The sequence below is a fragment of the Asterias rubens genome, chromosome 7, assembly GCF_902459465.1.
Source record: "Asterias rubens chromosome 7, eAstRub1.3, whole genome shotgun sequence".
Classification (NCBI taxonomy): Eukaryota; Metazoa; Echinodermata; class Asteroidea; order Forcipulatida; family Asteriidae; genus Asterias; species Asterias rubens.
The window spans coordinates 5,981,219-6,002,684 of NC_047068.1; the positions used below are offsets into that span (position 1 = coordinate 5,981,219).

General features: G+C 38.0%; 1 protein-coding gene and 1 long non-coding RNA gene across 2 annotated transcripts; both read right to left on the reverse strand.

Moving 5' to 3' along the window:
* Nucleotides 1-3,194: 3,194 nt before the first annotated feature.
* Nucleotides 3,195-7,924, reverse strand: LOC117292124. The gene is made up of 4 exons (XR_004519257.1): nucleotides 7,807-7,924; nucleotides 6,425-6,539; nucleotides 5,448-5,562; nucleotides 3,195-4,496 (listed from the first exon to the last, which is right to left on the reverse strand). It is a non-coding gene; the product is annotated as an uncharacterized LOC117292124 (long non-coding RNA).
* Nucleotides 7,925-10,942: 3,018 nt separating this feature from the next.
* On the reverse strand, nucleotides 10,943-19,521 carry LOC117292121 (platelet glycoprotein Ib alpha chain-like). Its single transcript, XM_033774050.1, has 5 exons — nucleotides 19,436-19,521; nucleotides 14,882-14,937; nucleotides 13,656-13,940; nucleotides 12,107-12,793; nucleotides 10,943-11,382 (listed from the first exon to the last, which is right to left on the reverse strand). Coding segments are annotated over exons 1-5 (1,257 nt in total). The 5' UTR covers nucleotides 19,438-19,521; the 3' UTR covers nucleotides 10,943-11,155.
* Nucleotides 19,522-21,466: the final 1,945 nt, after the last annotated feature.

The following is a 21,466-nucleotide window of genomic DNA, read 5'->3' on the forward strand; positions in this document are numbered from 1 at the left end:
ACATCAGTAAAACTTCACTGCAATTTAAAAAAGGTTTGCCATGCACAACCTGATGTAATTAAATCTAGAAAACCATGACAGGTTTAAAGATAGTTTTCGATGCTTTAAAAAAACAAATCCAGAGCTATAAACTTTCTTAAAAGGACACCCAAACCGCAAATTCTCACAATGCTTTTTACTATCAACAGCTCTCCATTACTCGTTACCAAGTAAGTTTTTATACAATTTTTTGAGTAGTAATACTAATAGTGTCTAGTGCCTTTAACGTGTACGTACACAATAAGTCACGTGTACGTACACGATAAGGGACGTGTACGTACATGACAAGAGAGAGTTTTTTTTTATCCCCATGGTGGCAATACGCTTCAAAAAGTCACCCCGAAAATTGAAGCACAGAAGAAGAGGCTTGCAGAGACGCCCCTATAATCTATCTATGGGACACGGAGCTGTCTGAAAAACTTCAAACCATCTGAATTAAATAATTATTCATTGCTGTTTGTCAAACTATTGATTCTCGATGTGTAAGCATTGTTGATATCATGACATTGGAATGGCTTAGTGGTGCTATTATTTTAAGCCTGTTGATAAATCCTAATATCAGGTGAGGGCTGTTGACAAACACAAAATATAGATTTTATAATTAAAAAAATCCTCAAACAACACAACTGTGTGTCTGCATGCATTTATCAGACAGATCAATGGCAGATGGTTTAGAGGACATATTAAAATTTGCCATAGAGAAACAAAATAATTTATTGACCATAATAAAAGGGATTGTTAGTGTTGGTTTTATGCATCCGGCTTCAAAGCAATAACGTGATTGGATTTGCACTCACAAGGTTGTGGGTTCGTATCCGGCCAATCTATAACTGCTGATTTCACCATTAGTACTCAAAACATCGTGTCTAATTACTGAATCACTATTTCTTGATTTTGTGCAATCACAGACGTTGGCCAATGTTTGTATGAGAGAGAGATTTGCTGTGCCAGCTTTGCGTTTACATCCCCTCCATGGAGTTGTGTCGAGTTCCTTTGTTGAAAAAACCCCACCCCGACAAACATCTAACCAGCACGAAAACGAGTCTGAGGTTGAGCTTAATTTTAAACAGCTACCTGAGCGGAATGGTTTCAACAGAAATGGTATTTTTACTTGTTTATAATGCACTTGTTCACCATTTTAATGTAATTTTGATATGTGTACACTTCTGAACTTTTCGTAATTATCGATTAAAAAATCAGGCCCCTACCTAAAGGTTTTTTGAAAAACTAAAAACACTTCTGCCGTTGAGAGCGGGCGTCAAAGGACAATGCCGCTGACGTCATTTGTGAGAGTTTGCTTTGTTATACATCCACGCTGCAACAAAGCGGCTATATCTACTTATGACGTTTTGAGAGTGATTACGTAACGGGGCTTTTCGCAAATCTCGCAAAAAAGCTCTGGACAAGGGCATACAAAATGATTGTTTTTTTTACACAATTGAAACCTATTTATAATCATATGACTCGATTTCCTTATTCATCGAAAACATTTGAAGTGGAATTCAGCAAAGTTCACGACTTGACATTTTCGTTCAAGCAGGTCTTTAAGATTTACAAAAACATGTTAATGGGAGTGGACACTATTAGTAATTACTTAAAATAGTTATTATCATAAAACCTTTCTTGGTAACGAGCAATGGGGAGAGGTTGATAGTATTAAACATTGTGAGAAACGGCTCCCTCTGAAGTGACGTACTTTTCGAGGAAGAAGTAATTTTGCACGAATTAGATTTCGAGACCTCAGATTTAGAACTTGAGGTCTCGAAATCAAGCATCTTAAAGCACACCACTTCGTGTGAGAAGTGTGTGTTTTTTCCGCATTATTATCTCGCAACTTCGACGACCGATTGAGCTCAAATTTTCACAGGTTTGTTATTTTATATACACCAACTGTGAAGGTTAGTCTTTGACAATTACCAAAAGTGTTCTCTGTCTTTAAAGGAACACGTTGCCTTGGATCGGTCGAGTTGGTCTTTGAAAAGCGTGTTGTGACCGTTTGTTATAAAATGCATATGGTTAGAAAGATGATTTAAAAGTAGTATACAATGATCTACACAAATATGCCTCGAAATTGCGTGGTTTTCTTTTTACCTCGTCCAAGAACACGGTCGGCCACTTATGGGAGTCAAAATTTTGACTCCCATAAATGGCCGACCGTGATAGTTCGCGACGTAAAAAGAAAACCGTGCAATTTTGAGTGATACTTGTGTGGATCATTATATTATACTTTTAAAACATCTTTCTAACCGTATACATTTCATAACAAACGGTTTCAAACGCTTTTTATAGATCAACTCGTCCGATCCAAGGCAACGTGTTCCTTTAAGCTAAAATTCGTGTTCGACAATAGTCGTCACAGACTAAAAATTTGTCACCAAAAGTGACCTGAGGTTTCGACCCAAGCACAGTCTTTTTCAAAGACTCTGTTGCATACGTTACATTTAAAATAATACATGACAAACAGGCCTACAGTGGATAAACAGATGTTGAAAAATTGATTCACCTCAAAAAACTTTTCAATCCGTTTTACATTGAATTCACGGCCTTGATATCGTCGCTTTCAAATAATCGCTAAATATTTTTGGGAGAACTAATAAATCGAAATACACGACACTACGGTGCATTATGATGTAGGCATAACATAATAGTAACGTTATTATATATCTGGTAAAGCACAAATTAATTACTAATGACCTTTATCATGACGCAGCCATCTTGAATTTATCTCGTTGATATCAATGTTACCAAACTGAGGCTGGAGAACAATGATAGTCTGGTTCCCTTTTGTAAAATGATTACCAGCATTCATTGTTGTTAATCGATACGAGGAACGTGACCAAGATGCAGCACGATGTTAAAAGGTCTATAGCAGTATGACATCAGACATGAAGACACCTGGGTAGGTAAACACATTCAAACCGGGGACCTATAACAATAGAGGACATTATGTCCACACAGTTCGGGAAGGGTCCACGGTTTGAAAACGTGTACAAAACCAAAGGGAGATGCTGCAAAAAGTTAAGGTATAAACAAAAGAGGGACAATTTATGGGAGGTCCATGGTGGCTGGCGTATACACACTTGTGTGCGTTGAGAAATGGATGAAGATATCTTGGTTTTGAGGGAAATTTTAATTTCGAAAAACAATTGACATGCTTAGCGTCATTACGTGTGTCGATTTATTCATATCTAACCTCATAGAGATCCATACGGATGTACAGTTATCAACCAACTTTAACAATATCAATTTCTTAATATATTTTTCAATGCCCTTTTAAGATAATGTTACATACTGTTACGTTAGTTGATTTATAAGTGTTTAAAGTTCTAAAGTTTCCGAAAGAAGTCGTCGTTTGAAGAAATTTCACGTATCAGGATGCCACAATCAAACCCGTCATAATTATATAATACACGGTGACGAAAGTAGGAACATTTTTCTTCAAATCTGCTCTTTTAGCATCTTAGTTTTATTTTATTTTTATGGAGCGATTACTCAAATTTTGAGTTGTTCACCTAAAACTATTTTTAATAAACTTTTGTCGAGATGCTTCAGAAATTATTCAATAACCAAAAGCAAGTCAATAGGAGATGTCTTTTGGTACGCCTGGTCCCAAAATTGGTCACCAAATTTAAAACTTATTGATCTTGATTATGTGCGCATGTTCAGAACTACGTAAGCAATGGAACTTTAACTAGCAAGTCTGCTGTCACCTAGCGTTTTAAATTCTCCAATTGGAGTTTATCATGGCGCGGCCATATCTTGCTTTTCTTCCCTTCAAAGCAACGCAACACAAATAAGGTAGTACGGGAATGTTATAGGCTGGCTCTTTTGTTAAATTAAGTGTCAAAACTCTCAATACCAAGGTAGTTACAGGGAATCAGACAAAGATGGTGCTAAAGATATTTTTCTACGACTCATACACGATACCAAATTTTTATAGTTACTTTCAAAAGGTGTAAGATCCAACAAGAAGCAATATTTCAGTCTTGACACCAGAATGAATAACCAAACCAAATCATCATCCGGCTCGTCACCAAATTGTTAATAATCTGTTATTGTTTTTATTATTTATATTGTTATTTGTTTATTTCTGGTGTGAATCAAAAGATCAGTTAATAATAATCCAACGGGAAGAATAATAAAATAAATGAAAATAAATAAATAAAATAAAATGTTCTGAAAGTGTTCAGTCAGTTATAATGTGTTGTGTCATATTATTTTAAACTAACGTAAAGCTAATCACCCCTTTGACTATAATTATTTCCTTTTTCTTAAACAGATTTTCATTCGCACTTCTCCATTCTCATCAAAATCCACCGTCGTCCTGTGCAGGGGGAGGGCACTCAACTGCTGGGTCTTGTTTTGTAACAGTCTTCCAATTACAAACTCCTGTTGAGTCCCTTTTCACAATGTTTATGCATTCAGCAGCAATACTAATTGGGGCTGTATTCTCTGCCCTGCAAAAAAATGAAGAAAATATAATTCATTTTTAAAGGCCGATAGAATTCATTTTTAGGCCGTTAAAAGGCACTGAAAACAATTGGTAAATACTCAAATCAATTGTTAGCACGAAAACGTACTTTGTAACGAGCATTGGAGAGTTTTTGGTAGTAAAAACATTGCGAGAAACGGCTTCCTTTGAAGTAACGTAGTTTTGGAGAAAGATGTAATTTCTCACTTAAATATTTGATTCCATTATTTTCTCAACTTCGTCGACCAATTGGGTCAGCCAGTCAGCCAGCCTGCGACTCAGCCAGTAAGCAAGTAAGCCCAACCAGCCAGTCAGCCAACCAGCCAGTCAGCTAGCCTGCGAGTCAGCCAGTCAGCCAGCCTGCGTGTCAGCCAGTAAGCAGGTTAGCCAACCAGCCAGTCAGTCAGTTAGCCAGTTAGTCAGTTAGCCTGTCAGCCAGTCAGCCAATCAGCCAGCCTGCGACTCAGCCGGTAAGCAAGTAAGCCAACCAGCCAGTCAGCTAGCCTGCGAGTCAGCCAACCAGCTAGCCTGCGAGTCAGCCAACCAGCCAATCAGCTAGCCTGCGAGTCAGCCAACCAGCCAGTCAGCTAGCCTGCGAGTCAGCCAACCAGCCAGTCAGCTAGCCTGCGAGTCAGCCAATCAACCAGTCAGCCAGCCTGCGAGTCAGCCAGTAAGCAGATCAGCCAAACAGCCACTCAATCAGTTAGCCAGTCAGCCAGTCAGTCAGCCAGTCAGTCAGCCAGTCAGCAAGTCAGCCAGTCAGCCAATCAGCCAGTCAGCCAGTTAGCCAACCAGCCAGCTAGCCAGCCTGCGAGTCAACCAGCCAGTTAGCCAACCAGTCAGCCATGCCTGCCAGCCAGCCAGCCAGCCTACGAATCAACCATTTAAAAGAAAACACTAAATCAAGTTTAAACACTAAACGCTAAATCAAGCTTACTCTATGCAGCAAGCCACGAACGACGTAAGACCACCCTTGACCAGCCTACATGAACATGTGTAACAGTCGCAGTCAGAGTGGCCATCAAAATCAGCTGGATCACACGCCTCGGCATCTGTAAAGTATTTTTTGTTGAGGGGGGGGGGGGGCACAACAAAAACAAGTCACACAACGTTTCCCCCATTGTGGAATAACAAACCCATAATAAACTATAAACAAAAAACCAAGTTTCAAATTAAATTTAAGTTTTTTATTTTATTTTAATTTAATTCGGAATCTGCTTAGCACAGATAATGGTTACCAGATTAATTTGTATGACACCGACGCGTGACTGATACCCAGGTATTCTATAATATTAATGAAGGAAACACAGTGATACTTCTGGGGGCGGTCAGGTTAGGGTATAAGGTGATCTTTCCTTGCATACCACTTTTGGGACCCCAGTATGAATCCTGTCGTGTGGAATAATTATGCGGATTGGGTTTCAAATTCCCGCCTGATCGCCCGGGTTATATTCACTGGAATAACTCTCTGGGATTTTTCCTCCGACTTTTAAAATTGAAATTCCATTCTTCGTTTCCTTGACTTATAGTGATTTAAAGTTCCTTCTCTGAGAGTCATTGGTTTCATTAAACCAGAATTCATAACATTGCTTAATGACATCTTTGAATAATGTAATTTGAGGCACTGCACGAACAAGGCATCTGGTCTGTGGTATCTACAGGTACAGAACTGTCTTTCTATATTCTACTATGCGGAGTAGTTTTATCGGATATTGTTCGGGAGACTTCTCCATTCTAAAAAAAAAAAAAACTATCCTGCTTGAGTGTATTTGTCTACTTGCCGGGTAGATTTTTTGTTCTCATGAGAACTTTATCACTACTGCGGAGTAGATTTTCGAATGTCGGGAGACTTCTTAGTTCTTACATCTATGAAAAAAGGAGGAAAACGAATCTGTTTAATTCATAACTGCCTACCTTGTATCTCGTGGCAGCTTCCATCACACGGATGCTCCAATTGGCCAGCTACAACCAGAACCAGAGAACATAATACGACCAGACAGAGCCTTGCCATCGGAACTGCAACAGCGATCTGAAAAAATAATGTCAAACAAAGGGGACAAAATACGTATCAGCATTGATGTTGCCACATTTTGTTTAGGTATTTATAGTTCCATGTTTTCTATAGTTGTTTTGAATCGTTGCTGTTGTCTCTGCCTAATTGTTTTAAACTTATGTGTGATGAAATATGTTAGTGCCCTGCAGCCGATTTCACGAAACGCTAGGAATAATCCCATCTCGAGTTGGGACGAGTAACCCGTCCTAACTTAGGATGGGTTTAATGCGTCCTACGTCTTCGGATACGGAACTTTACTCGTTCTAATAATAATAATAATATCGAAGTCTTATAAAGTGCACGTATCTACCGAACGTATCTACGTCTTAAGATTAATCCTATGTTAGGAAAAGTTTTGTGAAATAGACGGCTAACCTTTCGAACATATAGCAGAATCTCTGTCAAACAGGGATGTCGAGAAATTGCTTAATTTAAAAAACTCACATTCAATTTGAGTTTTGGATATTCAGATCATTACTTTCCGAAATTAAACTACTTTCCAACAAAACACAATTAAGAAAACAAATTAAAAAAATCGCAAAATAAAAACTTGAGAAATTTGGTTTTCTCCGATGGGAAATCGGTAAAAACAAGAAGGTTGTATTTAGTCGAGTGATTTTCTGATTCCCTTTTCTGGTTTAAGTATAAATTCGTAAATAATTGAATACTTCATTAATATGTTCTTTACATTTTTGTATGTATTTGTTTTATCTACAGCTGCTTTACGCTCTTAGGGTGGACAAGTGTACATTTAAGTTGTTTGTTATTGAAGTTTTGGACTGTTATTATCAACGGGGTTTAAAAGGGTGTGATAATAAAAATGTTGGTGCTACCCTATCCAATGTAGCTGTATCTGTTGACTTGTTGTATTTTGAAAAACATACATTTGTGACAAAAACTGAAACTGTGTGTATGACTATTTCCACTAGTGTTTTTTTTTGACTGGGAAAAGGTTGGGAAATAGTTCAAAGAAATTATGACCATGAACTGTTTCTTTTTCTCTATAAAAATGATCTTTTGAAGATCTTTGGACTCTCTACAATATTTGTCTTTTCGCACGAGGCACACTTTGGTGTTTTTAAAGCCTTGCTAAAATTTAGCAAGAGACCCTTGCTAAATTGCTCTCGTGTGAAAGAGGCTTTAGAGTCGCAGTGGCTTGTTTACTCCTCGGCACTCGCTAAAGGGGAATAACATCAACTTAATCATAAATAATACGCTAGAATAAGCGAGTGTCATAGCTTACCCTTTTCCTTAATATTCAGCAGAAATAATGAATTTCTCTCTGAATTAACTGATGTCGGACGTTGCGGCAAATCCAGACGATCCTTCTTCATCTGTCGATGTGTGTTCTGTTTTCTTGATTTCGTAATGCGACACACCAAAGTGTCATCGCAGGGGTGGATTAAATAATTGATATTATGCAAATGACTTTGCCCAAAATAGACTGCTAAGCGGATCTAACAATTGGAAGGACGTTTATTGTGACTAGGTGACGAATAAACCTATATTCAGCTCGAATTGAAGGGATGGATTATTGTTGATTAAAAACAAACACCTTAAAGGGCAAGGTATACTTTTGGTAATAACTTTTAAAATGAATGACAATACAAACATTGTTTTAGAAGTAAAACAGCTTTCGATAGTATAAATCAATAATTTCAGAATAGTTTTAGTAAAATATATTAGTTATCCGATAAAAGTTTTATCTGAGAAACGTTACTGTCAGATGCGTTTCTCAGATTGTTTATTCAAACAATGTGTTTTTTTTCCTGCGTGGACATAGCGGTTCCAGATTTTCGATGCTGTTTAAAATACGCGACTATTTTGAAATGAATAAACGAATTTCACTTTTCAGTACATTTGCACTCTTCGCAGGATCCCGAGACTAATTCAAGGTTTGGAAAAAGCCCAAAGCCGTGTGTATATGTATGGCTTCATGCAGTGGCTACGCCCTCAACGCCGAGTGAATGACTTGTCTCTAAACAGCCGTAGCCGTAGCCAAAGCCAACACAAAAGTCAAATACTCAACGAAGTAACAGATGTTATTCTTTAATGGGAGAAATATATATTGACATGTTAAATTGAATAAAATAATTTATACACACCACTACGATTGCCTTCAATAAAACCCATAATACTGCTCTAAAAAGACACATAATATTAATAAACAGCTCTGAATAGACCGAGTAAAGGTTTCCTAAGAGGCATTTCGGGGCAAACATGGCTCATTTTAGGGGGGTCTTGCGTAGACTTGGTTCCAAGTCTGTGATTGTGGCTTTTAGTCGTCATGATAACCGCTACACTATTGGCTGAAACAGCGCCCTCTCGTCATAAATCTCCCTCATTAGCCTACGATCTAAGGCCGGGCGCGTGGATAGCTAATACTGTTGGGGCCTTTTTAAAATCAAGTCTAGGTCTTGATTAAGGTGGTTAATTGAAAAAAAATAAAGGATAAAGGTATGCAGTTTTTGTCATGAATTGAACACAAACCATTGTAGGCCTAAATCTAAACTTGCATCTTCATAAAGTTTGTTTATTAATGTGTGAAAAGTAGCAGTGAATGTTGGTTGGGATGAAAACTAATTCTTTTACTTTGTTTTACTTTGGCGTGTTGACGACGCTAGAGGGCGCAGCGCTCGTAATTTCATTCGAGTAATAACGGTGCACTCGCACAGCAGAGATTGCAAAATGCTACATATTAAAAAATACACGAAGAAATACTTACAAGTCTCACAGCTTTTAACTGTTAAGGGGAAATCATTCATCGAGTCTTGGATTCTCATCATCTGCTCAAGTTGATGTTGTCACAGAATGAATTTCAAACTTTTTATGAAACTACGTGTGCGCTTCTCTTACGGAAGACCCACGTCAACTTTATTTTGTATAACCATAGTTCCCGTGCGCCAACCGAAGCTTCTGAAGTGCTAGAGGTATATTTTGCAAGACTCAACGAAACTTTGGTTTAATTTATACTATACTTAAATTATCATTGATGAAAATGCGTAGTCAAAGAATAAACCTAGTCACGGTAAAGTGACATTTTGCAATGCTTTTTTGATAGGTCTGAATGCAATAGAAAATGTGGCCGATTTTGTTTTGAGTGGAATACACATGATCTAAAACCGTACTTATGACATGATATTGATAGGTAAATGTGTTTTCCATTCAACTTTGTCGTTTTCATTAATGGCGTCACCGATAAATATAAGAGTATGTTCGGGTATTAGTAATTACCTTTGATTATAGTTTAAACATCACGCATGCATGGCGTGCATTTTCACTCGGAGAGGCATCTATATGGTCGATTACATCGTCAATGTCATATTAATTTGCCATGGCAACGACTTAATGGCAAGATAAAATGTGTTCGTTCGCTCTGCTCTCAGTAATTTTGATGGCAATTATTTGGTAAAATTTAAATTGAATTTTGGTTTGAAGGCGTTATCGGGAATTATTGCAATACAAATCTATCGCACAGGCAATCATCACCATAATCGGCCTCGCACGGCTGAACAGCGTGCCGTTTTTGGTAACTGTTTTGTCACTAACCCCTGGTATTGACACTGCGCTGCCCATGTTAGCGAGGCTGGAGCAAAAGGTCACGGCGAGATCGATCACCCCGACGAACGAGGTTGCATCGTGGTGAGAGAATGCTTTGGTTTAAAGGCACATTCACGCAACAAATCTGCAAGGGTTTTCCCCCCAAAAAGCACTGTCAGCTATAAAGAGGGATGGAGCTTCCAATCACTCACAGGACAAATACCACAACTGCTAAGCCTAATTGACAGCATAAGCACAAAGCAAAACATGGATTTTGCAACCCACCCTCTCCAGGACAGCAGCAATGCTTTTTGAATAGTACACTACAATATTACGAGGTTAAAGATTCAAAATAAGAAATACAAGTACTGTCATGGGAGGAATAAACACAATGGGTGGTAAAGTTTAAACCACTGTCATTTAATGACTCTCGTTTGACAAAAACTTTACATTTCCTGTCAAACTCACTGGCCGATGAACATTCCCTCTGGATGTCACCATGTCATCCTTTTTGTTTTACACGAGACCAATAAGCAACGACTAACAGCAGCAGCAACAACAATATTCACAACAGCAGCACAAGAAATGCTAACCCGCGCAGCAACAGCACCTTTAACAGCAGCATCATTCACAGCAGCAGCAACAGCATCATTCACAGTAGCAGCAACAGCAGTATTCACAGCAGCAGCAACAGCAGTATTCACAGTAGCAGCAACAGCAGTATTCACAGCAGCAGCAACAGCAATATCTACAGTAATTCATGTTAACAGTAGTAACAAGAGCAACAACAACAACAACAACAACAATATTGACAGCAACAGCAGCAGCAGCAGCAACAACAGTTACGGTATTAACAGCAGCAGCAACATCAATTTTAACAGCATCTGAAACAGCATCAGAAAAAACAAATTCCTGGTTGGTAATCCTGTTTTTATCAAAAAGGCAACAATTTCATGCTAAGCAATTTTGTGTGTGCTTAGCTGCTCGACGAAATTGAGCCCTGGTGTTTCACCAGAATCGAAGGGTGACTAATGAATACCTCACATGGAGATTTATTCTCGGTTTTGGCATCCAAGCCAGTTCCTAATCTCAACTGGGTCCCGACCGACAACCACGGTGTCCATGAACTTCACCGGGTACTGCCGGGCCGTGGTTTGGGTGTTTATGCCCCCGAGACGGATCCGCTTGCAGAGGCATGGATCGGGCTGAGGTACGAGCCATCGAGCGCGGTTATTAGACTCGGGATCGGGCTCCATCATGACGTAGCATGTCCCAGATTCTACAAAAAAAGGAAACAAAAGACACAAATTAATGATTAATTTATAAAATATTGCAATTTGGTTGAGTTTATAATATTACCGTGGTTTAATACCAACAAGTTCTTGTGAAATGGCACCTAAAGCCAAACTGTTTTTACATATAAAGCCATTTTGAGATATGGAGGACACGTACTACAACTATATTAGGTTTGGGTAAATTTATCTGTCTATACGCCCAACAGTGCACTCCTTGTCGAGTCTACAGGTGACATAAAGGCAGTGGACACCATTGGTAGTTGTCAAATACTAGCCTTCACAGTTGGTGTATCTCAACATATGCATAAAATAACAAACCTGTGAAAATTTGAGCTCAATCGGTCATCGAACTTGCGAGATAATAATGAAAAAAAAAAAAACACCCTTGTCACACGAAGTTGTGTGCGTTTAGATTGTTGATTTCGAGACCACAAGTTCTGAGGTCTTGAAATCAAATTCGTAGAGAATTACTTCTTTCTCGAAAACTTTGGCACTTCAGAGGGAGCCATATTTTATACCATCAACCTCTCCCCATTACTCGTCACCAAGAAAGGTTTTATGCTAATAATTATTTTGAGTAATTACCAATAGCGTCCACTGCCTTTAACAGCGTCGCCATTCAAAACTAACTTTGTATTGGCCCTTTGAGCCGGTAATTGCAAGATGAAAATCTGGTCATCAAAACTAGATCTGTTCTATCAGCCCTACCTTCGTTTGGTGAGCTGCTATGAACAGTCACCTTATCGGACGGTTCGGGTGCCTTCACTTGTGTAGTCTCAACGGGGCTCTTTCCACCAGTCGAGGTCGTGCTCACTACGGTCGACATCTCGGTCTGTACTCTCGTGTTTAACTCTGAACTGGGCTCGGCTAGGATCTGATCTAAATTTTGAGGAGCTGTCGAAGTTACTGGTGAGGTAGTCTCGCCAGTAAACAAGGTCTTCGTGGTTACTTCTTCGCTGGTTACCACTTCGCTGGTTACCCCGTTGCTGGTTACTCCTTTGCTGGTACCCCCTTCGCTGGTTCCCCCTTCTCTAATTACCACTTCGCTGGTCACCACGTCAGTTGTCACCACGGCAGAGGTTACCAAGGGAGCAGTTCCGGCACGGGTAAGAACATGATAAGTCGTCCTGTAAGTCTCGGTTGATCCTTCCGTGGTTGCCACTCGGGTAGGCTCGGGCTGAGCCTGACCTAAAGTGGAGGGGACGTCCGTCATTGCAGGGTCAGTGGTGATCACATTATACTGCGTGTTGGTCGGTGCTTGTTCGCACAGAATAGTCGAGGATAGCAGTGAGCCACACGAGAGTGATGTCAAGACTCCATTGCCAAGTTCATCCACCACGTTCAGCACTAGACATTGACTACTAGCCATCGATGAAGGTTGGCCTTCTTTCCAAGCTGATGAAAGGGATACCAGAAATACACCAAAAATATTGTTTACTGAGATGACAGGACAGAGACGGCCCCTTTAATAAAAAAAAACCCCATCATTAATACCACAGTGTATTATACGACAGTGCCACAGCTGTGTACTAAAAGAGTTGCTACGAGGTGGCAAGTTTTCTTTGGTAACGATGTTGCTGGAGGACGACATTTCTGTCCAATGTGTAGAACAACCCATTGCATTGCAATGTGTACCAAATCATCGAATAATTGTAGGGAGAGGTCATGTAAGCCCCCCCCCCCCCCCCAAAAAAAAAAAAAAAAAAAAAAAAAAAAATACACAAAAATACACAAAAAAACCACACACACACGCACACAGGGGCCTAACTCCTCCCACTATGTTGAATGGTCAATTCTAGGATATCAATGAATTTGACGTCCATCATACAGTAATTATGCTTAAAGTTTTTAAATAGTGTTAAAGAGTCCCGAAAACGCCTATGACGAGCAAAGTTGACAATCTACTATAGACTTGACTCAAGTCCTAATCGCGTGCCATCACCAGAAAAATATTGTTTTGTGATGCTGTGCGTTCGGGACGACATTTTGACGGCGGATGCGCACTGCTATACGGCTTGTTTGCTATGTTGGCGTGGTATGGTTAGGGACCTCTCACACCAGAACGGGACTTGAATCAAGTCTACATGATATACGGCTTGTTTGCTATGTTGGCGTGGTATGGTTAGGGACCTCTCACACCAGAACAGGACTTGAATCACGTCTACATGATATACGGCTTGTTTGCTACAGTTGGCACGATATGCTTAGGGACCTCTCACACGAGAACGGGACTTGAATCAAGTCTAAATCTACTCACGCCAGTGTCCTCTGGAATTCTCCGAGTTGTAGAATGAGTCGTGGTCTACGCAGGTGAACTTCTCCCATGAAGAAGAATTACATCCTAACCACGCGTTGTTACTCAACACCTCGGTGAGCGTGTACAGTGCGTCGAACTCAGCAGCGGTGTCGATGACGGGAAGGTCGGCCCCCATTTTGAGGCAAGTTTGCCTCGCTGTGGCCCATGTGAGTGATGTGTAGGTGGCGGTAGGATTGGCATAGTAACACTGATTACCAATTGCATTCCATTTAGATAAACACTCAACTGTTCATTAAAAAAAGAACAAAATAACAACAATTTCTTTTTACGTGTTTTTGTTTTATATTAACACCATTTCAAAAGTCACGGCAAGAGGCCGAATTGAATTTGAGTAACTATTGTGTGCAAAATCGGTTTGTCATTATTGTCAATGTTGTAGATGAAACCAAATTATAGTTTGTTTTTAATAAATCAAATTGGAATAGCCTATAGAACACCTGGACATGTAAACAACACATACTTATTTAAAAAAAAAAAAAACGGTCAAAAGGAAATGCAAAACGAACCCTATGGAAAAGGCATGTCAATGTGCCGACAACATGCCACAGGAGCGTTGCAACTAAACAGATCCCTTCAAACAGCTGATAATTAAGCAACACATCTGCTCATCAGCAAACCTCTTTGCTGAGCAAACAATGTGTGGGGCACCAGTCACACCAAAGAAAACAAACATAATTTTGGCTGGTAAACTTTCTCTGCTAAGCAATTCGTTTTTAAGCTTAGCGGGTTTGTGTGTTTACATGAAGGCTTTATATGAAACTTGGCCAAGGGTGAGGGTTATGAATGAACGTAACTTATCGCAATAGCAGTTAACACTATTAAAAGAACATCATCACTTTAAAAAATAATTTGAAAAGTCGCCTTTGAATTCGTTCACGTCAAATAAAAACTTCCTGTGAGTCCTCACTTTAAATAATTGTTTGTTTGTTTGTTTGTTTGTTTGGTTGTTTGGTTGTTTGTTTGTTTGTTTGTTTGTTTGTTTGTTTGTTTGTTTGTTTGTTTGTTTGTTTGTTTGTTTGTTTGTTTGTTTGTTTGTTTGTTTGTTTGTTTGTTTGTTTGTTTGTTTGTTTGTTTGTTTGTTTGTTTGTTTGTTTGTTTGTTTGTTGATTAATTTTGAGATTTATTGTATATCCCCAAAATACTTGTTTAATTTATGGTAAACTTACCGGCGTTTGAGTAAGGCATGCCAACAACCAATACGAGCAAACCCACGATTATTTGCCTGTGAATGTAAACAACATTACAACAACAGCAATGTCAGCCAATAATGTGAAATTAATTATTGCGTCACATGGTGAACGCACATTGTTAAGAATGAAAACTAAAATGTTCAATGATTTATATACAAATAAACTAATATAACAATTGTCAATAAATTATTTTTGATATTATCTTAAAAGGAAAATGAGATTTCGCGTGACCGCGCGTTTAAGTATATATGACGTCCATAGCAACACACTTAATTATATATTGAGAACACACATAGGAATATGAAATAGAGAATTAAATAATATAATGAGAAACCTCAAAGGAATATGACGTTAAGGATTAAATGTATAATTAGGACAAAAAAGACAGATTGCGTAAAGGATTTATTATATAATGAGGACAATGCAGGAAGATTGCGTCAAGAGGACTCACAAAGGAAGGGTGCGTAAAAAAAAAAAAAAAAATGAGTAAACACAAATGAATGTGACGTAGATGATTGGTATAGGACACAGCGTGGGAATTGAAGGATATTTGATTCTATTTGTACCTAAAGTAAACTTTAACAATATTATATTTCATATGAATAAAATGATACCTCCTAGATAATTTAAAAAAAAGTGAACAGGCATCGAGTATTCGGTTGTTACTTCAATTGAAAGATTTACGGTGAGAATCATTTCATTCCCAGTTCGTTTAGATGAAAACGCACTCACAAAACGTATAGTCGTTTTTTGCATCAACTATTTTTCACCATGAAATTTCATTTTGACTTACAACACATTCCCAAGTTTGGGTCAGCTTATAATCCAAAACACTATTTTAAAGTGCACATTGTTTTTACAACTTTAGATGACGCCAGTAAGAAATTGCGTTAATTTACGTCGAGGAAGAGATGGCGTGAAATATGATAAGTGCTATTGTCGTCTGACACGCACGGTAAAAAAACCATTCTGTTTGTATTTAAAACTGAATAAATGGGGAATAATTTGTAGTTCCAAATAATTGAGCGTCATTAAAAAAAAAAGTTTCATAAAAGAGATAGTATACGCTGAGTGCGTTTTTTTCGAACACACTGGTAATTTATTCTTCTTTGTAAATATTTCACTTAGATACAATTAAGAGTTGAGTATTCAATGACTGGTCCACAGTACAACGCAAAATTGAAGGACGGATCGTTTTACTCTTCTATTTTTCATCCTTTACGCAACCTTCCTTCGTGTGATGACCTACACTTTCATATTAATCCTTTTTTTCATACATTTCCTTTGATTGTCCGCATTATATATTTTCTTTTGTGTGTTATCTATAGAAACGTGTCTTACATTTACGCCAGGGAGGAATAGTGTCCTTGGAAAAAAGCCGAACTATCAAAATCCAGAATCATAAAGAGTCAATTCAGGTAAATAATAAATTGACATAGTTGCTCACGGTCAAAAATGATTTTTTTTTAATACTTTGTGGGTGGAAGGGCCTTGGTGTGCAAGTAAAAAAAATTGCATTTTCAATTCCATATATAGCCCGTTGCCATGGTTACGGCTCATTTGGTGTTTTGGCCATTTTAGGCCGATTTTGGGGTCTGAAAAACAACTCCACCCCACCAAAATGCAAAATTATTTCAAAAAACCTGGTATATCACTACAAAGTATCATCCTTGGCCTTCCTTGAGAAAAAAAATTATTGCTTTAAATATCACCCTTGTGCTATTTTTGCATCATGCATTAGAGTATGTTTTTAGAATTTTCAAAATCGCCATTTTTACCCTAATTTTTGACCCCAAAATGTCAACTTGCCAGGGGTCTCAGAAAATTTTCCTTACGGCTGTGGTTAGGGCCAACATTGGTATTTTCATATCTGGTGAGAAAAACTTAGGCAATCGTATCCTGTTGTGACAGTACTGCCTCAAAACTAGACTTTTTTCCCCAAAACGTGAAAAAAAGCTTTTTAAGGGTCTTTTCAAATAATATTGACATACGTGTCCACGGTGAAAAAAAGGAATATTTTTTCGTATACTTTGTGGATGGTAGGGACTTGGGGTCCAAATAAACAAAGTTTACATTTCAAATCATTATATAATACGTTGCCATGGTAGCAGTTCATTTGTGTTTAGGCCACTTTAGGCCGATTTGGGGGTCTGAAAAACTGTTTTTTAGTTAATATTTACAAGTCCACCCCACCAAAAAACACAAATATTTCATAAAACCTTTTACATCACTACAAAGTATCATCCTTGGATTTACTTGAGTCAAAACATTATTGCTATAAATTTCACCCTTGTGCTATTTTAGATTGTGCATTAGAGTATGTTTTTCGAACTTGCAAAATCAAAATTTTTACCATATTTTTTGCCCTCAAAATTTCATTTTTTCAGGGGTCTCAGAATATTTTCCTTTCGGTTTTGATTAGGGCCAAAATTGATCTTTTTATTTCTGGTAAGAAAAACTTGGGCAAGTGTATCCTGATGTAAAAAATAATATACTTTTTTTCCCAAAACAGAAAAATGCATTTTGAATTGTTTTTTCTTCATATTAAATTTATAACATTAAAAAGTAATAATTCTATCAATCTTGCAGCTCTTCCTAAGCACTCTGCAGGCTTAGTGGATTACCCAACATTGATCAGGAACTGTTGATGACATAAATTTTATAATTTGGCGGCCCAGCCCCAATCATATTCCTTGACATTGCATAAAACAATGTTTTGTGAATAGCGCCTCTTTTCTGAAAGTGTTCCCTTTCGGTTGTGATTGGGGCGATTATTTGTGTTTTCATGTCTTCTGGGGAGAAACACTTGGGTTTATTGTATCCTGTTGTGACACTATACCTGCCTCAAGTATAGTAAAAAAAAAAATTAAATTACAAACAATGCATGCTTGTAAAAATCTGGCACTGTTTCCATGCCCTTTGAGTATTGAATACAAAGTTTTTATTTAAACATAATGGTATCCAACCAAGCCATAACCAATGCTTTGCCCACTGAGAGTTCTTGATTTGGCTACTTTACCTATTGTATCTGGGTATGATTCCCATTGCAAGTAGAGTGCGCATTCTTTACAAGTTGTCTTTAATACAGGGCCTTCTCTCCTTGGTCCCTGCCTGCTACTAAATGTAAAACTTTTCATAAAGATAGAGATCATAAACAATATAGTTTCTGGGCTGCAGATGGTTTGGAGCATCCAATCATGTCCAACACAAATGTGGGAAATTAAAAAGCCTCCGCTTAAAAGTGTTGGAAAAAGTTTGCCAAGATCTTATTAAAAACAATGATACTAACGTATCATTTAAAAGGAACACGTTGCCTGGGATCGGTCAAGTTGGTCTTTGAAATGCGATTGTAACCGTTTGTTATAAAATGCATATGACAAGTTGCGAGATAACAATGAAAAAAAAATATCCCTGTCAAACGAAGTTGTGCGCTTTCAGATGCTTGATTTCGGGACCTCAAATTCTAAATCCGAGGTCTCGAAATCAAATTCGAGGAAAAATTACTTCTTTCTCAAAAACTACGTTACTTCACAGGGAGCCCGCTTCTCAAAATGGTTTATACTACCAACAGCTCCCCATTACTCGTTACCAAGGAAGGTTAATATATATTTATGCAAAAAATCAGTTTGAATAATTACCAATAGTGTCCACTGCCTTTAAGACACATCGATATAAGGTTAAAAACCAATTACATAACATAACAATTGCCGTACACTATATTCATTCAAGGGACGTAATATTGGCAGATAGCCAACACTATAGCCTATACTAGACAGACATATCCGCTGACTTTTAAAGCGAGCAGCCACACTGTATCAAAGGCAGTGGACACTGTTGGTAATTGTCCAAGACTACCCTTCACAGTTAGTGTATCTCAACATATGCATAAAATAACAAACCTGTGAAAATTTGAGCTCAATCGGTCGTCGAAGTCGCGAGATAATAAGGAAAGAAAAACAACCTTGTCAAACGAAGTTGTGTGCTTTCTGATGCTTGATTTCGAGACCTCAAATTCTAAACTTGAGGTCTCGAAATCAAATTCGATGAAAATTACTTCTTTCTCGAAAACTACTTCACTTCAGAGGGAGCCGTTTCTCACAATGTTTCATACTATCAACCTCTTCCCATTACTCGTAATCAAGAAAGGTTTTATGATGATAATTATTTTGAGTAATTACCAATAGTGTCTACTGCCTTTAAACGAACCCCGGTGACCGGACTCAAAGTGTTTCTGACTAAGCAGCAGAGTGTAGGTTGGAGTCCCGGTCCTGGCACTAATGAGCCATGTATCATAGTTGCTCTGTCTTTCGGATGGGGACATTAAGCCGTAGGTATCGTGTACCAGTAGTGCATGATTCCGGAATACTTTATACCCATGTTTCTGGTTCTCATAGCAATCACCCTTGTCTTACAGGTTTCCTCAGTCTTGCAAGAAGCCACAGTGGTAAAGTTCACCTTAAGGTATCCATAGTCTCATTACCAGAAATATATATAAAAAAATGGCTAACAAAATTTATGAATTAAACTTACATTTTTTATAGTTTTTCTTCGATGCAGCCTGCAGCAACAAGCACAATTCCTTCTTTAAGCGAACACGGAGGAACGCGTCTGGTTGCGTCTTTACTTTAAGTCAAAATGTGGATTTTTCATCACTGTATTCGCAAAGCATAAACGATTTAAGGCCATACCAAAACTAAACTAAGTTTCCAGTCCGGTAGCGTGGCTCCTATAAACAATTTTTTTTTTAGATTAAGTATTATTTGATGTCTGATTTATGCCCTTCACTGTCTTTGATCGGCACAACGGTAATTATATTAATTACAGTAATAGTAACTATAAAAAAAAACCTAATACAAACAATAACATTTACATATACATGTGCAATGGTCAAAATGGAAACGTAAGCTTAGCTAAGAAATCAAGAAAAAAATTAAGAAATAAAACATAACAAATATTTGTAAAATATCTAAGGGTAAAAACAAACCATTTTACTCAAATACTTGATTGACAAGATGATTCTTACGAATTTTTTTTTTTAAATTGGGTTAAACAAACAAGTATTTGAATACACTTGCCCTCAGGGGTAATATTAGTATCATAAAAAAAATGCAATAATGGGAAAGCAATAACTTAGATCTACCAGTATATTGCCAATCATTACAAGGACGCGACGAATAAAAGAAAGAAAGAAAGAAAAACCCAAAACGAGAAAAGAATATCCAACGCATCATTTGTTTTAAAGCCAATTAAGCCTTTGAGCCTAATGGCATTAATAAACAAATTAGAGACTACTTATATTGTCATATTGAAGTTGGAAATGATCGCCTCAAACATTACTTTAATGAAAGACAAATTAATGCTAGTCAGAGCATGGAGGAATAAATGGTCAGAGTGAGTGCCGCGGTCTGGTGCATAGCCAAGCTGTGTGTTGCATGGTGTACCCCCCCCCCCCCCCCACAAACACAATGGCAATAGAAACTTGGGGCACTCCCCGCCATGCATTCCTGCCACATTGTTGGGTATGCTGTAATATTGTGCAATATTGTGCAGTGGGACTCGTTTCTAGACATTGGATTGGAATCAAGTCATGATTATCTCTTCATCAAGACACTTGAACATTACGTCTAAGCGGTCCACCATTTTGAAGATCCGCATGTTTGACTCAACAAAATGGCGGACGTGTTAATAAAGTAAAATGAAAACCACAATTTCGAGGTATACTCGTTTGGATCAATATATTCTACTTTTAAAACATCTTTCCCACAATTTTGTTTAATAACAAACGCTTTTATAACCAAAAGACACACAAACCCGAATGCAATTGTCCCTCTAAAGTGCTGCCAGGCTAAATTTATCCAGATATGAATATTTTACTGACATGATTAAAGTTGGTCCATAAATACACTTCAGATATACATTTACCTCACAAGGGATTGTTATAACTAAATATTTTATGAGTTATACAGATCTGGAAAAGCCCATAATCGACACTGTATGTGCTGTATACCACGTCCAATTGCACTTAGACCCGTTACGATAGTGCATCTACACTTCCCTCATACCACCAACGACCAATTTGATAGACGTAGATGGCCAAAAGCACTCTCTCACTAGTCTATTTATATTAGACACCAATAAGTTGGACTATTGTTGTTTGTGACGCAGGGCCAAATTAGTTTGTGCTTACTCTTTATAGCGCTGCTAACCGTATAAGCACACGAAAATCAATGACGTCATCACATAGCAAATCCATAGTGAACTAGCAAGATGGCCGCATGCTTTTCTTGCTAACCTCTGAAACGTTTACACTTTAGCAAATGTTTCTGCTACTAGTAAGCACGGACATTTGCATTCCGTTAGTTAAATGCAAATGTCCGTGCTTGCTAGTGATATATTGGTAATTACTCAAAATAATTGTCAGCATAAAACGTTACTTTGTCACAAGCAATGGAGAGGTTTTCGATAGTTATAAAACATTGTGAAAACGGCTCCCCCTGACGTAGTTTTGAAAAATATTCGAGACCTCATAATTAGATTCTGACCAATAATTTGAGCCCAAAT

Coding starts and splice junctions, on each gene's coding strand:
- LOC117292121 (XM_033774050.1), bottom strand. Junction 12,794..13,655: donor GAATTCCAGAGGACACTGGC/GTGAGTAGATTT, acceptor CCCTTTCATCAG/CTTGGAAAGAAGGCCAACCT. Junction 11,383..12,106: donor TAGCAGCTCACCAAACGAAG/GTAGGGCTGATA, acceptor CTTTTTTTGTAG/AATCTGGGACATGCTACGTC.